The sequence below is a fragment of the Musca autumnalis genome, unplaced genomic scaffold (assembly GCF_047663935.1).
Source record: "Musca autumnalis isolate F117 unplaced genomic scaffold, ASM4766393v1 scaffold_1, whole genome shotgun sequence".
Classification (NCBI taxonomy): domain Eukaryota; kingdom Metazoa; phylum Arthropoda; class Insecta; order Diptera; family Muscidae; genus Musca; species Musca autumnalis.
In genome coordinates this window covers 253463795-253480496 of record NW_027411644.1, presented here as the reverse complement: position 1 = coordinate 253480496, position 16702 = coordinate 253463795, and the positions used below count along the sequence as shown (strand labels likewise).

The 16702-nt window shown below is 36.3% G+C and overlaps 3 protein-coding genes across 6 annotated transcripts in view; 1 reads left to right on the top strand and 2 right to left on the bottom strand.

The window, feature by feature from the left end:
• Positions 1–9185, bottom strand: part of LOC141389381 (uncharacterized) — a 540923-nt gene extending 531738 nt beyond the window's left edge. The window contains exon 1 of one of the 3 annotated variants that reach the window (XM_073960812.1): positions 8602–9185. The gene's annotated coding sequence lies outside the window, so the exon portion shown is untranslated. The remainder of the gene's footprint in view (positions 1–8601) is intronic. The other 2 variants (XM_073960816.1, XM_073960814.1) reach the window with 2 other exon arrangements.
• Positions 38–2182, bottom strand: LOC141391322 (membrane metallo-endopeptidase-like 1). The gene has a single exon (XM_073964237.1). The coding sequence runs from the start codon at positions 2121–2123 to the stop codon at positions 60–62; it is 2064 nt and encodes a 687-aa protein (XP_073820338.1). The 5' UTR covers positions 2124–2182; the 3' UTR covers positions 38–59.
• A 5665-nt stretch (positions 9186–14850) lies between the features above and the next one.
• Positions 14851–16702, top strand: part of Doa (CDC like kinase darkener of apricot) — a 470031-nt gene continuing 468179 nt past the window's right edge. For both annotated transcript variants that reach the window (XM_073960763.1, XM_073960762.1), the window contains exon 1: positions 14851–15341. In XM_073960763.1, the coding sequence (XP_073816864.1) occupies positions 15096–15341 (246 nt within the window). In that variant the 5' untranslated portion in view covers positions 14851–15095. The remainder of the gene's footprint in view (positions 15342–16702) is intronic.

Genomic DNA, 16702 nt, shown 5'->3' with positions numbered 1-16702 from the left:
AAAATTTTTTTTCATTTATTTCCCATTCTATAACGACAATATCAATAATTCTATTCGCATTAATAAATCATACATTTGTTGGCTGGATTCATATAAGTACCCATGGGACAATTGAATGCTTTAGCAAATTCATCAAAATTAGCCAGGGGTCCAATATCGCGCAACTGATTTGGTGTGTGAGTATCGGCTAGTTGATTGGCAATGTAGGCCTCGGCATAATTGGAACACCATATCTGAGCGTAGCAAACGAAAAACAATTGTGAGTTTGTGTAGTGGATAAGATCGGGGAACATAAGCCCAGCTTCGTTATGACCATGTTTGCGATACCAATTCATGTAGGCTTCATAAGCCAAACGAACACCACCACCATCGGCAATATTTTCCGCCTGTGATGGCATTTCGGGGAGATGATGACCAAAATAGACCAGATCTCGATATTGTTTCATGAAACATTTACTGCGTTCAAGGAACACTTGATTGGTGGTAGGATCCCACCAATCACGGGCATTACCCTTGGCATCAAAGTTGCGACCACTATTATCAAAACCATGGACAAGTTCATGGGCAACAAAGAAGCCCAAAAAGGCAAAATTATAGGCCGATGGAAAGTCGGTGGACCATGAATAGTAGGGTTGAAGGAAACCCACTGGCATGTAAATTATATTTTCCATTGGATTGTAGTATGGTGTGGCAGATGATTCAGCACCCAACTGCATTGCCTGGGGAGGTTCATTCAGCTTAGCCCTTGCCATGTCACCTTTGACCCTACGTATGGCATCTACGTTTTGAACAAAATCTTGATCACTTAACTGCACGCGTACAACATCTTCCACATCTTTGGGATGCTCATATGAAAGAATTCTCAATTTCATGGATTTAAGCTTATCGATTGCTTGGTGTTTGGTATCCGAACGAATCCAATCGAGACGTGGAGAATACAAAATATCTTGGAATGTTGTTTTCAATTCTCTCCAAATTTGATACAACACCATTTTAGTATTGGCCGGCATATATTTACTATAGACCATATTATCCATGACTTTGTAGAAATACGTTTTAGACTTTTCTAGGCAATAATCGATGATTTCTGGGTCCGATGTTTTTGGTTCCACAAAATAATCAGCCAAATATGAAAAGAAGAGATAATTGGCCACAACCCGCTTGGGTGTTTTCTTGAGGACTTCTCTTATATGATCCAAATAGTCGATTTGAGCATATACCTCCTTAATGGTGTTGTTACCCAGGGCATCATATATGAACTTCTTCAAATCACCCATATCCCGATATTTTTGCTGCACTTCATCAATGGACATTAGGGTGAATAATTCTGCAGGTTGATGCCCGGCCTTTGGATCATCCATGCCATGAGCCAAGGAGATTTCAAAATTCAACATTTCCCAGGCAAGCTGGGTGGCCATCGTCTCATTAATATCCAAATAGTTTTGTAAATAATATTTCGAGAATTCAATAATGTTTTCACGATCCTGGGCAAATGCTTCGCCAATGTAAATTTCTGGTGTCTGCATGGGAAGACGAGGTTCCCCCATGACAACACGATTAATGGTGTTATCACTGAAATCAGGTAAAACAATAACATGCAGTAGCATTTCCTGGCCACTTCTGTACATCATTTGTGCGAGGGTCTCAAACCAATGGAAGTTTTCTTCACGCCACAAATCACCTGCAAGCAGGGGCATTTCTCCAAAATGACTTAGAATATTCTTCAACGACTGCGAATACTCAGCATCCAGGGAATGTTGAATTTTGATACAGGACTTAAAGAAATTCTTAACATTTTTGTGGGCCTTGGTGTCGGTGGCATAGTCAGTTTGTAGTTCACCTTTAATGCGGGCATTCATTTTCTCCGACAGTATTTCACCAATAGCCACAACTGGCTTCTCTTCGGTTACCGGATTATGTGTGGCAAAATTGCCGCAAGCATATTGATAGAAGTCGTCACAAGGATTGGCAGATAGATTCATGTATTTATAGATTTCAGCAGATTTAGTGCGTCGGATTGTCTCCGCCGAATGTTGTGGCGTTAAATCGCCAGTTGATAGGGTCCATCCTTGTTGTAGTTGTGTACTCAACAATAGGATACAAACTAGGAAGTAACGAAACATGATAAGGGCGTTGCGTTTATTTTTCTATTCGTTGTCCGCGCTTAGCACAAAGTTGAGAAAATATTTTACTCTAAATGATTATTTTTAACATTCTTGGGGATATTTATAGCAAACCAAATCTCTTTGTGGCACAGCACGCTTTGCATTCTATTCTGTCAGGTAAAAAGGTTATCAAAATGTATATTGAAAAAGTTTATATTTATTTTGCAGACCACATTACCTTGGATTTTTTATTTCTTTTCTTAAACAAATGTTTAGTAGTGTCGGTCAATGGCTTCGATGTTATCACAACTTATATTAGTCATATAATGAATTTATTCGAACGGATTTTAAGTAAATAAACATTTATAAAAAAATTTTCAAAAAAAAAAATAAAAACACTTTTTTCAAAAGAAATCTACTCGAATGAGAAACTCGTTATGACCCATGTTTGCGTTACCAATTCCTGTAGGCTTCATAATCCACCACCACCATTGGCAATATTTTCCGCCTGTGGTGGCAATTCAGGCAGATGATGACCAAAATAGACAAGTTCGCGGTATTGCTTCATGTAACATTTACAGCGTTCAAGGAACACTTGATTGGTGGGTTGGATCCCACCAATCCACAATGGGGCCATTGATAGGTTTTTCAGGCAAACATTCATTTTTTCAAGTCAGTGATTGAAATCAAATAATAACGGAATTATATTCTTAACACTTTCAAACCTCCAAAACCAAAAAATTACAATCTGGCAACGGCCCACGGCGACATGCCAAGCTGTCAAAGATGTCATAATTTTCATTCCGTTTATTTCTGGCATTCAGTCGTAATTAAACTATTTAGGTATTTTGGCGCCTAAGCCTGATCTCTTGATATTATATATTTTATTAATAATGGAAAATAAGGGTAATGGTATGTAAATTAGGATTATTATTAAAAATGTAAATGTAATATTAGATGTGGTCAATACTTTGCGGTGTCAGTAAGTGATGTTTTTATATCCTCCACTATAATATGGAGGGTATAATTAAATTTGTCATTCCGTTTGTAACACATCGAAATATTCTTCGGAGACCCTATAAAGTATATATATTATTGATCAGCATAAAATTCTATGTCGATTTAACCATGTCCGTCCGTCCGTCCGTCCGTCCGCCCATCCGCCCGTCCGTCTGTCTGTTGAAATCAAGATACAGCTCGCAATTTTAAAGATAGAGAGTCAATATTTGGTACAGAAGTTTTTATTACTTGCAGGATGGTTGGCATTAAAAATGGGATTCACGTTTTGATATAGCCCCAATAGAACGGTACCTCCCGATTTTCGGTATTTTTAAATTTTTAGCTGCATTAACATACCAAAATGGCTGAAATTGGGTACGTAGTCTTCTTTAGGGGTATAAAACTTTCCCCCAGAATTTTGTCGGTATCGGTCCATGCCTTCACATAGCCCCCATAGAACGGTACCTCCCGATTTTCGGTATTTTTAAGATTTTAGCTGAATTATCATACCAAAATGGCTGAAATTGGGTACGTAGTCTTCTTAAGAGGTATAAAACTTTCCCCCGGAACTTTGTCGGTATCGGTCCATGCCTTCATATAGCCCCCATAGAACGGTACCTCCCGATTTTCGGTTTTTTTATGGTTTTAGCTTCATTATCCTACCAAAATGGCTGAAATTGGGTACGTAGTCTTCTTTAGAGGTATAAAACAGAATTTTGTCGGTATCGGTCCATGCCTTCACATAGCCCCCATAGAACTGTACCTCCTGATTTTCGGTATTTTTAAGGTTTCAGCTTCATTATCCTACCAAAATGGCTGAAATTGGGTACGTAGTCTTCTTTAGGGGTATAAAACTTTCCCCCAGTATTTTGTCGGTATCGGTCCATGCCTTCACATAGCCCCCATATTCCTTCACATTTCCCGATTTTCGGTATTTTGAAGGTTTTAGCTTCATTACCACACCGAAATGGCTGAAATTTGGTACTTAGTCTACGTTAGAGGTATAAAACATTCCCCCAGAACTTTGTCGGTATCGGTCCATGCCTTCATATAGCCCCATAGAACGGTACCTCCCGATTTTCGGTATTTTGAACGTTGTGGCCTCAATATTTCACCGAAATGGCTGAAATTTGGTATTTAGACTTCGTTGGGGGTATTCAAACTTCCCCTTTACATTTGTCGGTGTAGGACCACGCCTTCATATAGCCCCTATAGAAAGGTACCTCCCGATTTTCCGTATTTTGAAGGTTGTGGCTTCAATATTCCACCAAAATGGCTGAAATTTTGTATTTAGTCTTCAATGTGATATAAAACTGTTCGCCAGAAATTTGTCTGTACAGGTCCACGCTTTCATATTGCCCCATTTCCGATTAAAATTCGTCGGTATAGGTCCACGTTTCGATATAGCCCCCCTTAGAACGGTACCCCCCGATTTTCGTAATACTAAAGATTGTGACGTCAATATCCCACCGAAATGGCTGAAATTCGTTATTTAGTCTTCCAAGATTTATAAAATATTCCAGAAGAGTATTATCAGTATAGGTCCACGTCTTCCTATATCCCCATAGAAGCGTACTTCTTGATTTTCGGTATTTTTTTAAGGTTTAGCCACATTCTCTTACGGAAATATAGGAAATTTGGTATTTAGTCTTCTTTGAGTCTAAAAACTTTCCGTCAGAAATTTGTCGGTATAGATCGACGTTTTGAAATAGCCCCCATAGAACGGTGCCTCACATAGTTTTACCGAAATTGCTGAAATTTAGTATTAAGTCTTCTTCATACACTTGTATTTTACTTCAATACAAATTGTGGTGGAGGGTGTAACCGAACTTAACGCCATTCTTACTTGTTTTGATGTAGTCTATGGTATCGTCCATGTGTTCTTTGGAGAAGAACTTTCAGTATCGGGGCGTATTCTCGTAAATATATATATTTGTTGAAAGGTTTTTTTTCTAGTGCAAATTCCGTCATACATTCCAAATTTCATCAAAATTGGACAAACATAGCGTGATTGGTCCACGAAATACCTAAAATCGGGAAAATATATATATATATGGGAACTATATCCAATTCTGAACCGATTTCAATATAATTTGGTAAACTTATTTATAGTCAGATTTCGGTAACATTTCCCAAATTTCATCAAATTGAACTGAGTTTGCGTGTTTGGTCCACCAATTACTTGAAATCGGGCGAACATATATATAAGATCTATCTCTATATATGAACCGATATCAACCAAATTTGGCAGATTCGTTTCTAGGCCGATTATAAACATCTGCACGTAATTTTGTCAAAACCCTGACTTTGGCCCCACAGTGCAATCTCGTGCATTACTCACGCCGAAAAAAAATATGCTTCGTTGGAACAAGAATGTCATTTTTGTTCCAACAATTTATTTGTTTTGTTCAAACATTGTAATTGCAAATCCAACAAGTAAGAAATTATTCCTTTTATTGGAGGAGTAGTACATATATCTCAACTCATAATACTCCCTTCAAAACAGCTCATATGAGGCGATATTTTTCGTTTTTTTTTTTTTCTTTCCAAACCATTGACCAATATTTACAATTTTACGAATTGAGCGAAATACATAAAATTGGGCAATACCGACTAGACCTAAACCTGGATATTCTGGATTTGGATAGTTAACAACCCAAAAGGGTTTTGACTTTTTCACGACTCCCTTGAACTACATCCGGATGCAATTTAAATGTAAGAAGGATGTCAATCGTTGGATCGCATCCAAATGCTGTTAAAATATAAGGAATTGGAGTGCCTTTTCACGACTCCAATTGAACTGCAACCAGATGCTGTTAAAATGTGTGGAAAGGATGTCATTCATTGGATCGCATCCGAATGCGGTTAAAATGTAAGGAATGGAGTGCCTCTTTCACGTCTCCGTTTGAACTGCATCAAAGCATGCCGTGAAAGGACTAGTCTACATTGCACTACTTCCAATTTATTTTCCTGGGTAATTACATATTTAGGAGGTTTTCAGATTTTGTGTGGCCCTTTTTGTACGTATGAACTTGCCGACAAAAATATATTTGGATTGAAGATCAAAAGTTTTGCAGAGGAAGTACTTGAAGATATGGATCGATATAGTCCATTTTGGAAGTGGGTCTTATTTTTTTGGGAGTAATTTCGTTTCGATAAATAGCGCTCCCTCCAATCATTTCAGTTCGTCACCTTTTGGGCTGAAATTTTTGACAGTTTTATTGTTTCAGCCGATGATACTCAGTAATACCTTTCCATTGGTACCTTTTTTGACCCTGCAGAATTGTCCTTGCGGATTATAATAATCGTCCTGACTAAGGGTTACCTCCAAAATGGTCAAATAACTCGGAAACTAGCTGAACTTTTCGACTGTTTTATTGTTTCAGCCGATGATACTCATAAATAGCATTCCATTGGTACTTCTTTTGGCCCTGTAGAATTATCCTTGCGGACGCAGGAGTTAGAATAATCGTCCTGACTAAGGGTAACCTCCCAAAATGGTCAAATATCTTGGAAACTAGCTGAACTTTCAGACAATTTTATTATTTCAGTAGATGCTACTCATCAATGGAATTCTATTGCTACCCTTTTTGACCCTGCAGAATTGTCCTTGCAGACGCAGGAGTTAGAATAATCGTCCTGACTAAGGGTTACCTCCAAAATGGTCAAATAACTCGGAAACTACCTAATCTTTCAGACAATTTTATTGTTTCAGCCGATGCTACTCATCAATAGCATTCCACTGGTACCCCTTTTGACCCTGCAGAATTGTCCTTGCAGACGCAGGAGTTAGAATACTCGTCCTGACTAAGGGTTACCTCCAAAATGGTCAAAAAAACTCGGAATCTAGCTGAACTTTTCGATTGTTTTATTGTTTCAGCCGATGCTACTCATCGATAGCATTCCATTGGTACCCTTTTTGACCCTGCAGAATTGTCCTTGCGGACGCAGGAACTACATGGGTAAAAATGTGTTAATTACAGCTTTTTCACACAAATGGACATTTTTTAATATATGAGTTTTTATACGAATTTTATGAAAACCCAAGGGATATTTTTTTTTTAAATTTTGGAAAAAAATTAAATTTAAAAAAAATGAAAAATAAATTTCCACATTTTTTTAATTTTTCGTATTTTTATAGTATATTTATTGGGATGCACAAAACATCATTTGTTTTGAGAGGACATTTGTTGAGAGGACAAGAAAAATAGCAAAACAATTATAAAAATGTTGTGATTGGAATTCTATACAGTAATTGTTGTTGTAAATTTGATTTAAATAAACTAAGAGCCTGTTTTTGTAAAAAAAATATTTTTCAAACGTATCGTTCGTACTCAAACATGTGAACAACTCAAAAACGATCATATTTTGATACAAAATATGAAAAAATCTCAATTTTTTTGCGTTGACCTTGAATTCCTCTGCAACCGCAAGGACGGAATTTGGCCGCTTTTTAGAAAAAAAAACGATACTGAACCACGGTGCGGCGTTATGAAGTGGGGTTGTCGATTTACGGAGACGATGATGGGAAGGTGGTCTGAGCGTCATTTATCAGACCTGGTGCCACAATGGTGATATCTGGCGAGCTATTTGCATTCGCCGACCAAAACGTGGAGCTATCAATTTGGTCGGCCAGCGCTGTAACCCTCCGGCCATTACCTAGGACGGAATGCCAAAGTTCATCATTGGCATTAAAGTCCCCTAGCACCAGATGGTCATTGTCCTCTAAAAGCGAACTAATATCGGTCTTATAAAGCTATTCATCGGCGGTATGTACTCATAAAGCAGATCTACCTCAGCACTACCAAACTTCACTGATACCCCCATACATTCGATGTATGGGTCATCAAGCGAGATAGGTCTGTACTGGACGACTGGTGCATTAGTAAGGCAAATCCTCCTTCCGTTGTTACTATCGCAACATTGCGAGCTATAGGTGGCAGTGAGCTTTGTTTCCTGGATCACGGCGACCATGCTGTTCCGACTCATCAAGTCCACAGATCCATATTGGCCCTGGGTTCATATATATCCCGGCACGGACCAAACGAGCGTGGAGCAGGCATTCTGGGATAAATTGCCGCTTCCATGTTGAAAAAATACACGAAGACTCGAAGATTTTCCGAGTTAATCCGGTATATAGAACCGTACCGCAATGGGATTGTTGCGTCTGTGGTTGTTGCTGTTGGTGGGACTGCGACAACTCAGTAGGAACTACGTTCTCCAGAGTCATAGATGTAGTCCCTCATATGGACTACACCGCAGCAAATCCCTTAATGCACCCACTTACTGCATCTCCCTGTTTACTAAGGTATATGCATATGTATAAAAATATCGATAATTGGTTCTTAATATTCAGTTCGCCGAATTATAAAATATAGAGAATAACAAACTTAATATACCCCAAATCCCATGGCATAACAAGTCAAACACGTGCATTACACATAAAAATTGTGATAGCTCAGAAATATTAATGTTTGATATTTAAAAAGTCTCTTACCTCATTTTCTAACACAACAGCATTCCCCTTCGAATTCAAAAGGTTATGCATTCAATTTGTCATATTACATTTGCCAAATAAAATTGTTTACTATGAAAAATTGCCTAGGGTATTGCACTTTACACAACGCCAACAAAGAATAACTTAATAATATATGCACATAACATTCAAACATTACACACCCGCACCCGTTCGCTAACGTCGCACGTGTAATATTTTCCTTTAATGAAATTATGTAGTTTTGCACAAATTAGCTGAAACATTTTTTTTACATGTGACGTCAAATTATTATTCGTTTTCTATTTTTATGACAAGCAAAACACAAACACACACGAACAAAAACACAGAAGGCAGACAAAACAAAATCTAATTTGTTATAATTTTAGTTAGATGTTTTACACTTTTTTACACATACATATACGCGCACGTGGAACCGGAACACAATGATCAAAAATCCTAATTAAATTTATTTACCAAAACATTTATTTAATTTATTTAACAAGAAAACGATAGACGACGTTGCACTACATGAAAGGAAACCGGAGGTAAACTAAACTATTTGCGCCAAAATGCATTAACGCACAGAAATGGCAATGCTGTAATTCGGGATTTTTTGCAATATGGCCACATTTATATGTCAAAAGCTTTTTTGAACTTTAGGCCGAAACCTATAGCTCTGCGTGTTGCGTGTGCGTTCAAAAATACAAAAACAAAATACATGTTATTGTTTTCAATTTGAAAGACATGTATTTTGTTTTTGTATTTTTGAACGCACACGCAACACGCAGAGCTATAGGTTTCGCCCTTATACATATCAGTGTTGCCGGTTTAGCGGTTTTTAGATAATTGTCAATAGATGGCAGACTAATGGTATTGTGGGAATATAATAATTCATCTGGAAACATCTGGGCCTGGATTCCTGTTCTATGAAAATTTGAAATGAAAAATATTTCCTTTATAATTTTTTTCATTTGACAGTTTTCTCCTTTATAAAAGTTTTCATTTCACATTTTCATAGAAACAGAATTGAGCCCCTGATTTAGTCCCAATTTACATTGGGCGAGTTTACTTGCGGCAATTGTCATTTTGTAGGAGAGAGAGGTGAGGCATATGGTAACCCTTTGCCTCTCAGTACCCTCTCTCACCTACAAACTGACAATTGCCGCAAGTAAACTCGCCTAATGTAAATTGGGACATAAATTTTTTCTATTGATTCCCTTACAGCCTGTTTTTGTAAAAATGCTTGCATGTCACACGAATCGTTCGTACTAAAACGTATACGTTCAAAATTTGGTTCTTGTAAAATTTTACGAACCATTCGTTTTTATCTAAAAGCTTTCGTCTATTTCAGAAAATATTTTATTTTTTTTTGCATAGGCATCTGCACGTAATATGTGCTACTTGATGACAATCCGGATAAACAGATGATAAACAAAAAATAAGAAAAAAATTTAATCAAATTTGTCCAAAAATAATTGTGATAATAGGTCTGTACGATAACTCAAAAGTTTGTACAAATTTGTACACATGTTTACAAAATGCTGTTCGATAACAAACTTGTTCAGTAAAAGAGAACTGAGAAGAACTCGCAAGTAGTTGCAAGAACTTGCAAATACTTTTTACTTGCAAAGTTATCGAACAGGCCTAATATGAAGAAACGTATGTACATATACGCGTGTGCTTCTATGGAAATAAATATATATTGCATTCCCTTCCAGTTTTCGTGTGTTTTGTGCCATTTATTACTCAAATTATTTAATTTTCATTCAAAACGATGGGTCTTTTCCATTCGTTTATTTTTGACGTATTTGTTCGTCTGATTTTGCTACGAAAACCAAAAAAATTACGAAAATAAAAAGCTTTAATTTCTTTGTCACACGAATACAAACGTCAACCGCTATGAAAACCAAATTGTGTCTTCGTTCATGAAATCGACGAACGAATAGGCAAAAACTTTTTACAAAAACAGGCTGTTAAGCCTTAAGGCCCTGGCACACACGTCCGTTGAGCCTCGAGTTACAAGAACCACATGAAAACTTCAAGAACAATCTTGGCATCACTTACACATTTTTCATGTGGTTGTTGTTTTCAACGCGCAATGCGTCACACAACGGACCGTTCGACGGAAATAATTCGACCTAATAAAAAGATTTCAGAATCACATTTGAATTAGGTCGAACGTGGTCTTTAGTCTTTTATCAGATATGATTTTAGCAAGAATGCCATGCTTCTTATGTGTCGATGCCTTTAAGGTAGAAACACAATGAAATACGTCGCTTTATCACGCACAGTTTCATGTAAAAGATTAAGGCAAAGTACTACCTAATTCAAATTAATTATACAGCATTTGAATTAGGTAGTACTTGGCCTTTAATCTTTGACAATAAACTGAGCGTGAAAAAAGCGGCGTATTTCATTCTGTTCACACCTTTAAGGCCCCGACACATAATAAGCATGGCATTCTTGCTTAATGTGCTTTTTACATTAGCACGAAAAACAGGTTTTAGGGCTGTTTCGTCATTTATTTATATTTTGCGTCATTTACCATAAAAAAAAATAAATAACGATAGCTGCGTCATTTATTCTAAACAACGCACGAAAACACCATACTATTAGCTGTGTTCCTTTACTTACATGAGGTTACCATTTTTACCATTTGTTACCAGTTTTAACCTACAAAGCGTTCCTTAACCCCGAAAAGTGGCAAAACTGGAAGCAATTTTTAAGAGAGTGAGAGTGGAGAGAGATCGAAAATGGCTTTCTCTTCTACCACAGGCTACCAGCAAAATTTCTGCAGGTAAAAAATGGCAGAACTGATTTTTCGACTTTTGTTTGACGATTATTTCACAATGAAAAAGAAAACGGACGAAAAACAGAAGAAAAAGTCGAACGCTGGCAAAACTAAATTATAAACTGTGAAATAAAAGACGAAAATTGATTTTTTTAATGTTTCTTTTTGACATTGCTGCCAGATCTACAATTTTTCCGTTCCTTTACTTTTCTGGTAAAAATGTTCATGAGAGAGCAATTTTGAGCAATTTTGACACTTTTCTCTTTTACCACCCTTACCATTAAAAGAGTAAAGTAAAGAGAAAAGTGTCAATATTGCTCAAAATTGCTCTCTCATGAACATTTTTACCAGAAAAGTAAAGAACGGAAAATGGTAGATTTTCTTCTTCATTGTGAAATAATCGTCAAACAAAAGTCGAAAAATCAGTTCTGCCATTGTTTACCTGGAGAAATTTTGCTGGTAGCCTGTAGTAGAAGAGAAATCCATTTTCGATTTCTCTCCTCTCTCACTCTCTTAAAAATTCCTTCCAATTTTGCCACTTTTCGGGGTTAAGTAAGGAACGCTTTGCAGGTTAAAAATGTTAACAAATGGTAAAAAGGGTAACCTCAGGTAAGTAAAGGAACACAGCTTTCATTTGTTTCTATGATTTCGTAAAACGAAATCATTTAATGTGCATATGTAAATTCGACTTATGTCCAATTTACATTAGCAACATTTTCGTCATTTAGAGCTGTTTCGTCATTTATTTGCTAAAACAGGCAACATTTTGCGTCATTTACCATACAAAAATAAATGACGATAGCTACGTCATTTATTCTAAACAACTCACGAAAACACCCTACTATTATACGCAACCCTGCTATTTCGTCATAAACTACCAAAAAATGCAACTGTTTTATGAAGTCTTTGTTTGTTTGTGTGTGTTGTAGAAAAACAAAAATACTCAAACGATGACAAAAGTGAAAATAAATGGTTAACAAATTGCAAAAATTATGTTTTTGTTTTTGGAATTAAGTTATTTGATACATTTGTGTTGAAATTCCTATTTTTTCTGAATAAATATATTGTGTGCGTGTGTTTGTGTTATTGTATATGTGTGTATGTGCGATTGTGTGCGTAAGCAAATGACACAAAAAAACAGATGTAAATGCACTTCATTTGATTCTAGGATTTCGTAAAACGAAATCATTTAATGTGCATATATAAATTGGACTTTAACAGCCTGTTTCTGTATGTCGAAAGAAGAATGCGTGCGAAAGAAACACGTCCAAAAACTTGTGTGCTTTTCAAATTTGTTTTTTGTTTTGAAGCAAAAACAAAGGTAAAATTATTTCGAAAACTAAAGTTCGGGCGTGTTTCATTCGCACACTTTCTTCTTTCGTCATACAGAAACTGGCTGTAAAAGCCTTTTTAGATTAGTGCTAAGTTTACATTTAGTCCATGTTTATACAGGGAAAGTTGATGGGAAAGAAAATTGAGTATATGGGCGAGGGAGTAGAGAGGAATAAGATGGGGTACACACACCTCTGTACTGGGAAATTCTAGCTCTGTTCCAGAACTAAAAAGTTTTTACAATTTTTACCACTTTTACACATTTTGCGTTCCCGTACACAAAATTTATATGAAAATCGTTTGCGACTTTTACAACTTTTACGAGTTTTACCACTTTATAAAGTACGGGAACAGGCCATCTGTTTTGTTTCGTTTTTCTTCGTATACAACCTGAAGTTGGCTGCAGATTTGTTTTTGCATTTTCTTTCATTTTATTTTCTCTGTCGAGAAACAAACAACAGTGGAGACAATTGAAAAAAAAAACCTTATTTTTTAAGCAAAAACAATTCGAAATAAGTGGAAATATCAAAATTAAAATGCAATTCAAGGGTTCCTTAAATAATTAATTGTTTATAACTCACGTCCATTTTTACTTTTCATTACAATTTTGCCTTGGCATTGTTTTTTAACGGCGCAATGAGAAAATGAGTGTGAAGAAGAATAAGAAAAATTATAAAATTGACACAAACATGATTTCCGTGTCTAAACAACAAGGAAATTTTAAAAGAAATTGAGAAGAAAAATTTTCTTTCCAGATTGAATGTCTAAACACGGTCTTTACGAAATCCACTCGATTTCAACTGTCAATTCCATAGCTCAAACGTCAAATGAAATCGCATCTGGATTTCATTTGACGTTTGAGCTATGGATTTGACAGAATAGCACATTATATGATTTGGTTTTACGAAATCCTAGAAACAAATGAAGTTTATTTACATTTGCTTTTTCCGTCATTTGTTTACATATAAATAATAAATTTGGTAAATGACGCAAAATGTTGCCTGTTTTAACAAGTAAATGACGAAAAAGCCCTAATGTGCTTTTTACATTAGCACGAAAAACAGGTTTTAGGGATTTTTCGTCATTTATTTGCTAAAACATAAGTCCATATTTACATTAGGCAATTTTCCTTGCGGCAATTGTCAGGTTGTAGATGAGAGAGGGTGTTGAGAGGCAAAGGGTTACCATATGCCTCACCTCTCTCTCCTCAAACTGACAATTGCCGCAAGGAAAATTGCCTAATGTAAATATGGACTAACATAAAGGAAAAATTGTTAGTCCCAATTTACATTAGGCGAGTTTACTTGCGGCAATTGTCAGTTTGTAGGTGAGAGAGGGTGCTGAGAGGCAAAGGGTTACCATATGCCTCACCTCTCTCTCCTACAAAATGACAATTGCCGCAAGTAAACTCGCCCAATGTAAATTGGGACTTATCGTAGTAAAAATAGTAGATTCCCAGCAAACCAAATGTCGGATGTTCGACACGTGTGAACAATTTCGGAAGCAAGATATACAACTTTCGTTAAGAAGTAGTTACGATTTCGGATCCGACATCGGGCGTAGCGTCCGAATTTTGTTCCGATTTCGTTACGATTGGTTTGCTTGGTTATTGCAGATTCTGGAACAGGCATTATATTTTATTTATTGCACAATTAATTTCCAATCGTACAATTTATCGTCCATAATTTATAAAATTTTGATTTTAACCATGTGGCAACCTTATTCTGATTGGAGTGAAGTTGGTTGTAGTTGCCGGTCTAATTAAAAAAATCAAACTTCAAAACCGGCGCCAGAAACAGTTGTTGCGGAAAATATACAATATACGATTTGTGTACATAATTCCCTGTTAAATTAATAAATTAAATTAATCTTTCATTAACTGTAAACATAATTTATAAATTTAAATTAAATTGTGTTACGAAGACGTGTTTATTTCTATAAACGAAGCTGAATAATTTTGCAACGTGAAATTGTTTTGATAATTTTCATTGTTGTTGTTTTTTCATTCGCAGAGAGAGAGCCAAACAATTGACGCTTCTTTGTGGTCTCCCTTCCTCTCTTCCGTTTTCCACTCTCTGTGTGTGTCTCTCGTGCGTATGTTTTTATGCTGCTATTAACTCTTCTTCGCGTTTTTTGTTGTCAGTAAATTTTGTTGTTGGTCTTTTGTGTGTGCAAAAGAAAAGAACCATAAAAACAATAGCTGCCGTTAAAGAAGTGAAGAAGAACGAAATAAAAACATAAAGGTGTTTTGGTTGATGTTCGTGTTTTTTGCGGTTGTTTAACAATTTAATTATTTGTTTATATTCAAATTCAACCATCTAAAGTGAGTCCTCCATGTACAGACACTTATCAGTTGCCTTTGGTGGGGAACATGTACATAAAATTGCAACCAGCCTATAATACTTGGAAACGCGTTTCAACATTGCTCAGCACTCTTTGGAATAGAATTAATTTGCCCAATAATTCACCACCTTTATTAGCCCTAACATATACGCCACTAACAACAACAACAACAACTGGAGATAAAAATTTGGATAAAAATTCGACCACAGCAACAACAGTTGAATCTTCTTCGGTTAATAATAATAAGGCCAAGACAGTTGTTGCTAAAGGAGAGGTAAGTTTTGTTTGTGTATTATTTTTTTTAAACGCTTTCACTATTTATGTTGTTTTCTGTTTATAGCAAAAACAAGTGGTGTATGAGACTTTTGCAACATATGCATAATTTTTAGATTATGAAGTAAAAGCATAAAATGAAAAAAATTAAAAACGGCAAAATATAATAAACAGAGGATGAACCAGCAATCTTTTGACAGTGGAACATGTTTAGCACGAAAGCGTGTGTACCTGTTCTTTACGTGCTGTTGTAGTTCGTTATAAACATGACTCTAGTTCGTCTTACGGCTAAAAATCCGCTCGGTATTTTATTGTACCCAAAAAACTGATTACTAAGAACATCCCAGAATGGAATTTATTCATATCAAAAAGTTGAGAAGAATACTATTGTTGAATTCGAACAGAGTATAGAAGATAGAACAGTACCACGTGTGGAGAGGTTTAATTTTACCACAGGTACTCATTTTTATACAGATTCCAAGGATATATTACTTTCTTCAAGGAAATTCATACTTCTCGGGTTTCACAAAATACCCCTAGGTACTTAAACTTTATTTCTGAATCAATTCAATTCATATTAAAATTATCTTAAATCTCCCTCAAACCTCTTTCCATCGGAGGCATTCGGTTGCGAATTAGCAGAAAGGACTTTCTCCTATGGACATGAGCACATCATAGGTACGGAAACAAAATTTTCTAAATTGATAAAAATAATGCCCAAATGATATTTCAGTATTTTGCTTAAATGTGTCCTTTAAGGTCTCTATTCATATGACCTCTACAAATTTGAATTAGTTAGTTTGCATATTCCTCGCACGGAAAAGGGTGATATGATGGATCAAAAAGTATTTCAGCATTTCTCAAACAACATTAGGGTAGATAATCGACGCTATGATCGTACAATCATCAGCACACGATCTCAATGCCGTCTAGAGGGTGTCGAATACTGGAGAGGCAGATATTTAATACTTTCGTAGATATCATCCCACATTAGAGCTTCACAGATATAATTGATTTTTCAACCGTCATTTGTTTTATGTCCTCAAACAGCGGGTGGAGTGCTTGACAGTATCAAAGGCCTATCACATGGCTTGATCTGTTTGTCATCGACAACGGATATTCGACCAACAGGTTTATAGAGATCGATTTCAGCTGTGATGATGTCGCGGAACGCCCTTTCTGCTAACCGAACATCAGAAGGGTTGCACAGTTCTTTGGAGTGCTGATTGCAAAACTCTCTAAACCTGTGCGGCGTTTAGAGGCGATGAAATCGGGATGATGGAGACATTTATAGGGAGATGGTCTAAGACATGACACGACTGGCCACTTGACACGGGGTTTTGTATTACGAACTTCTCAGCC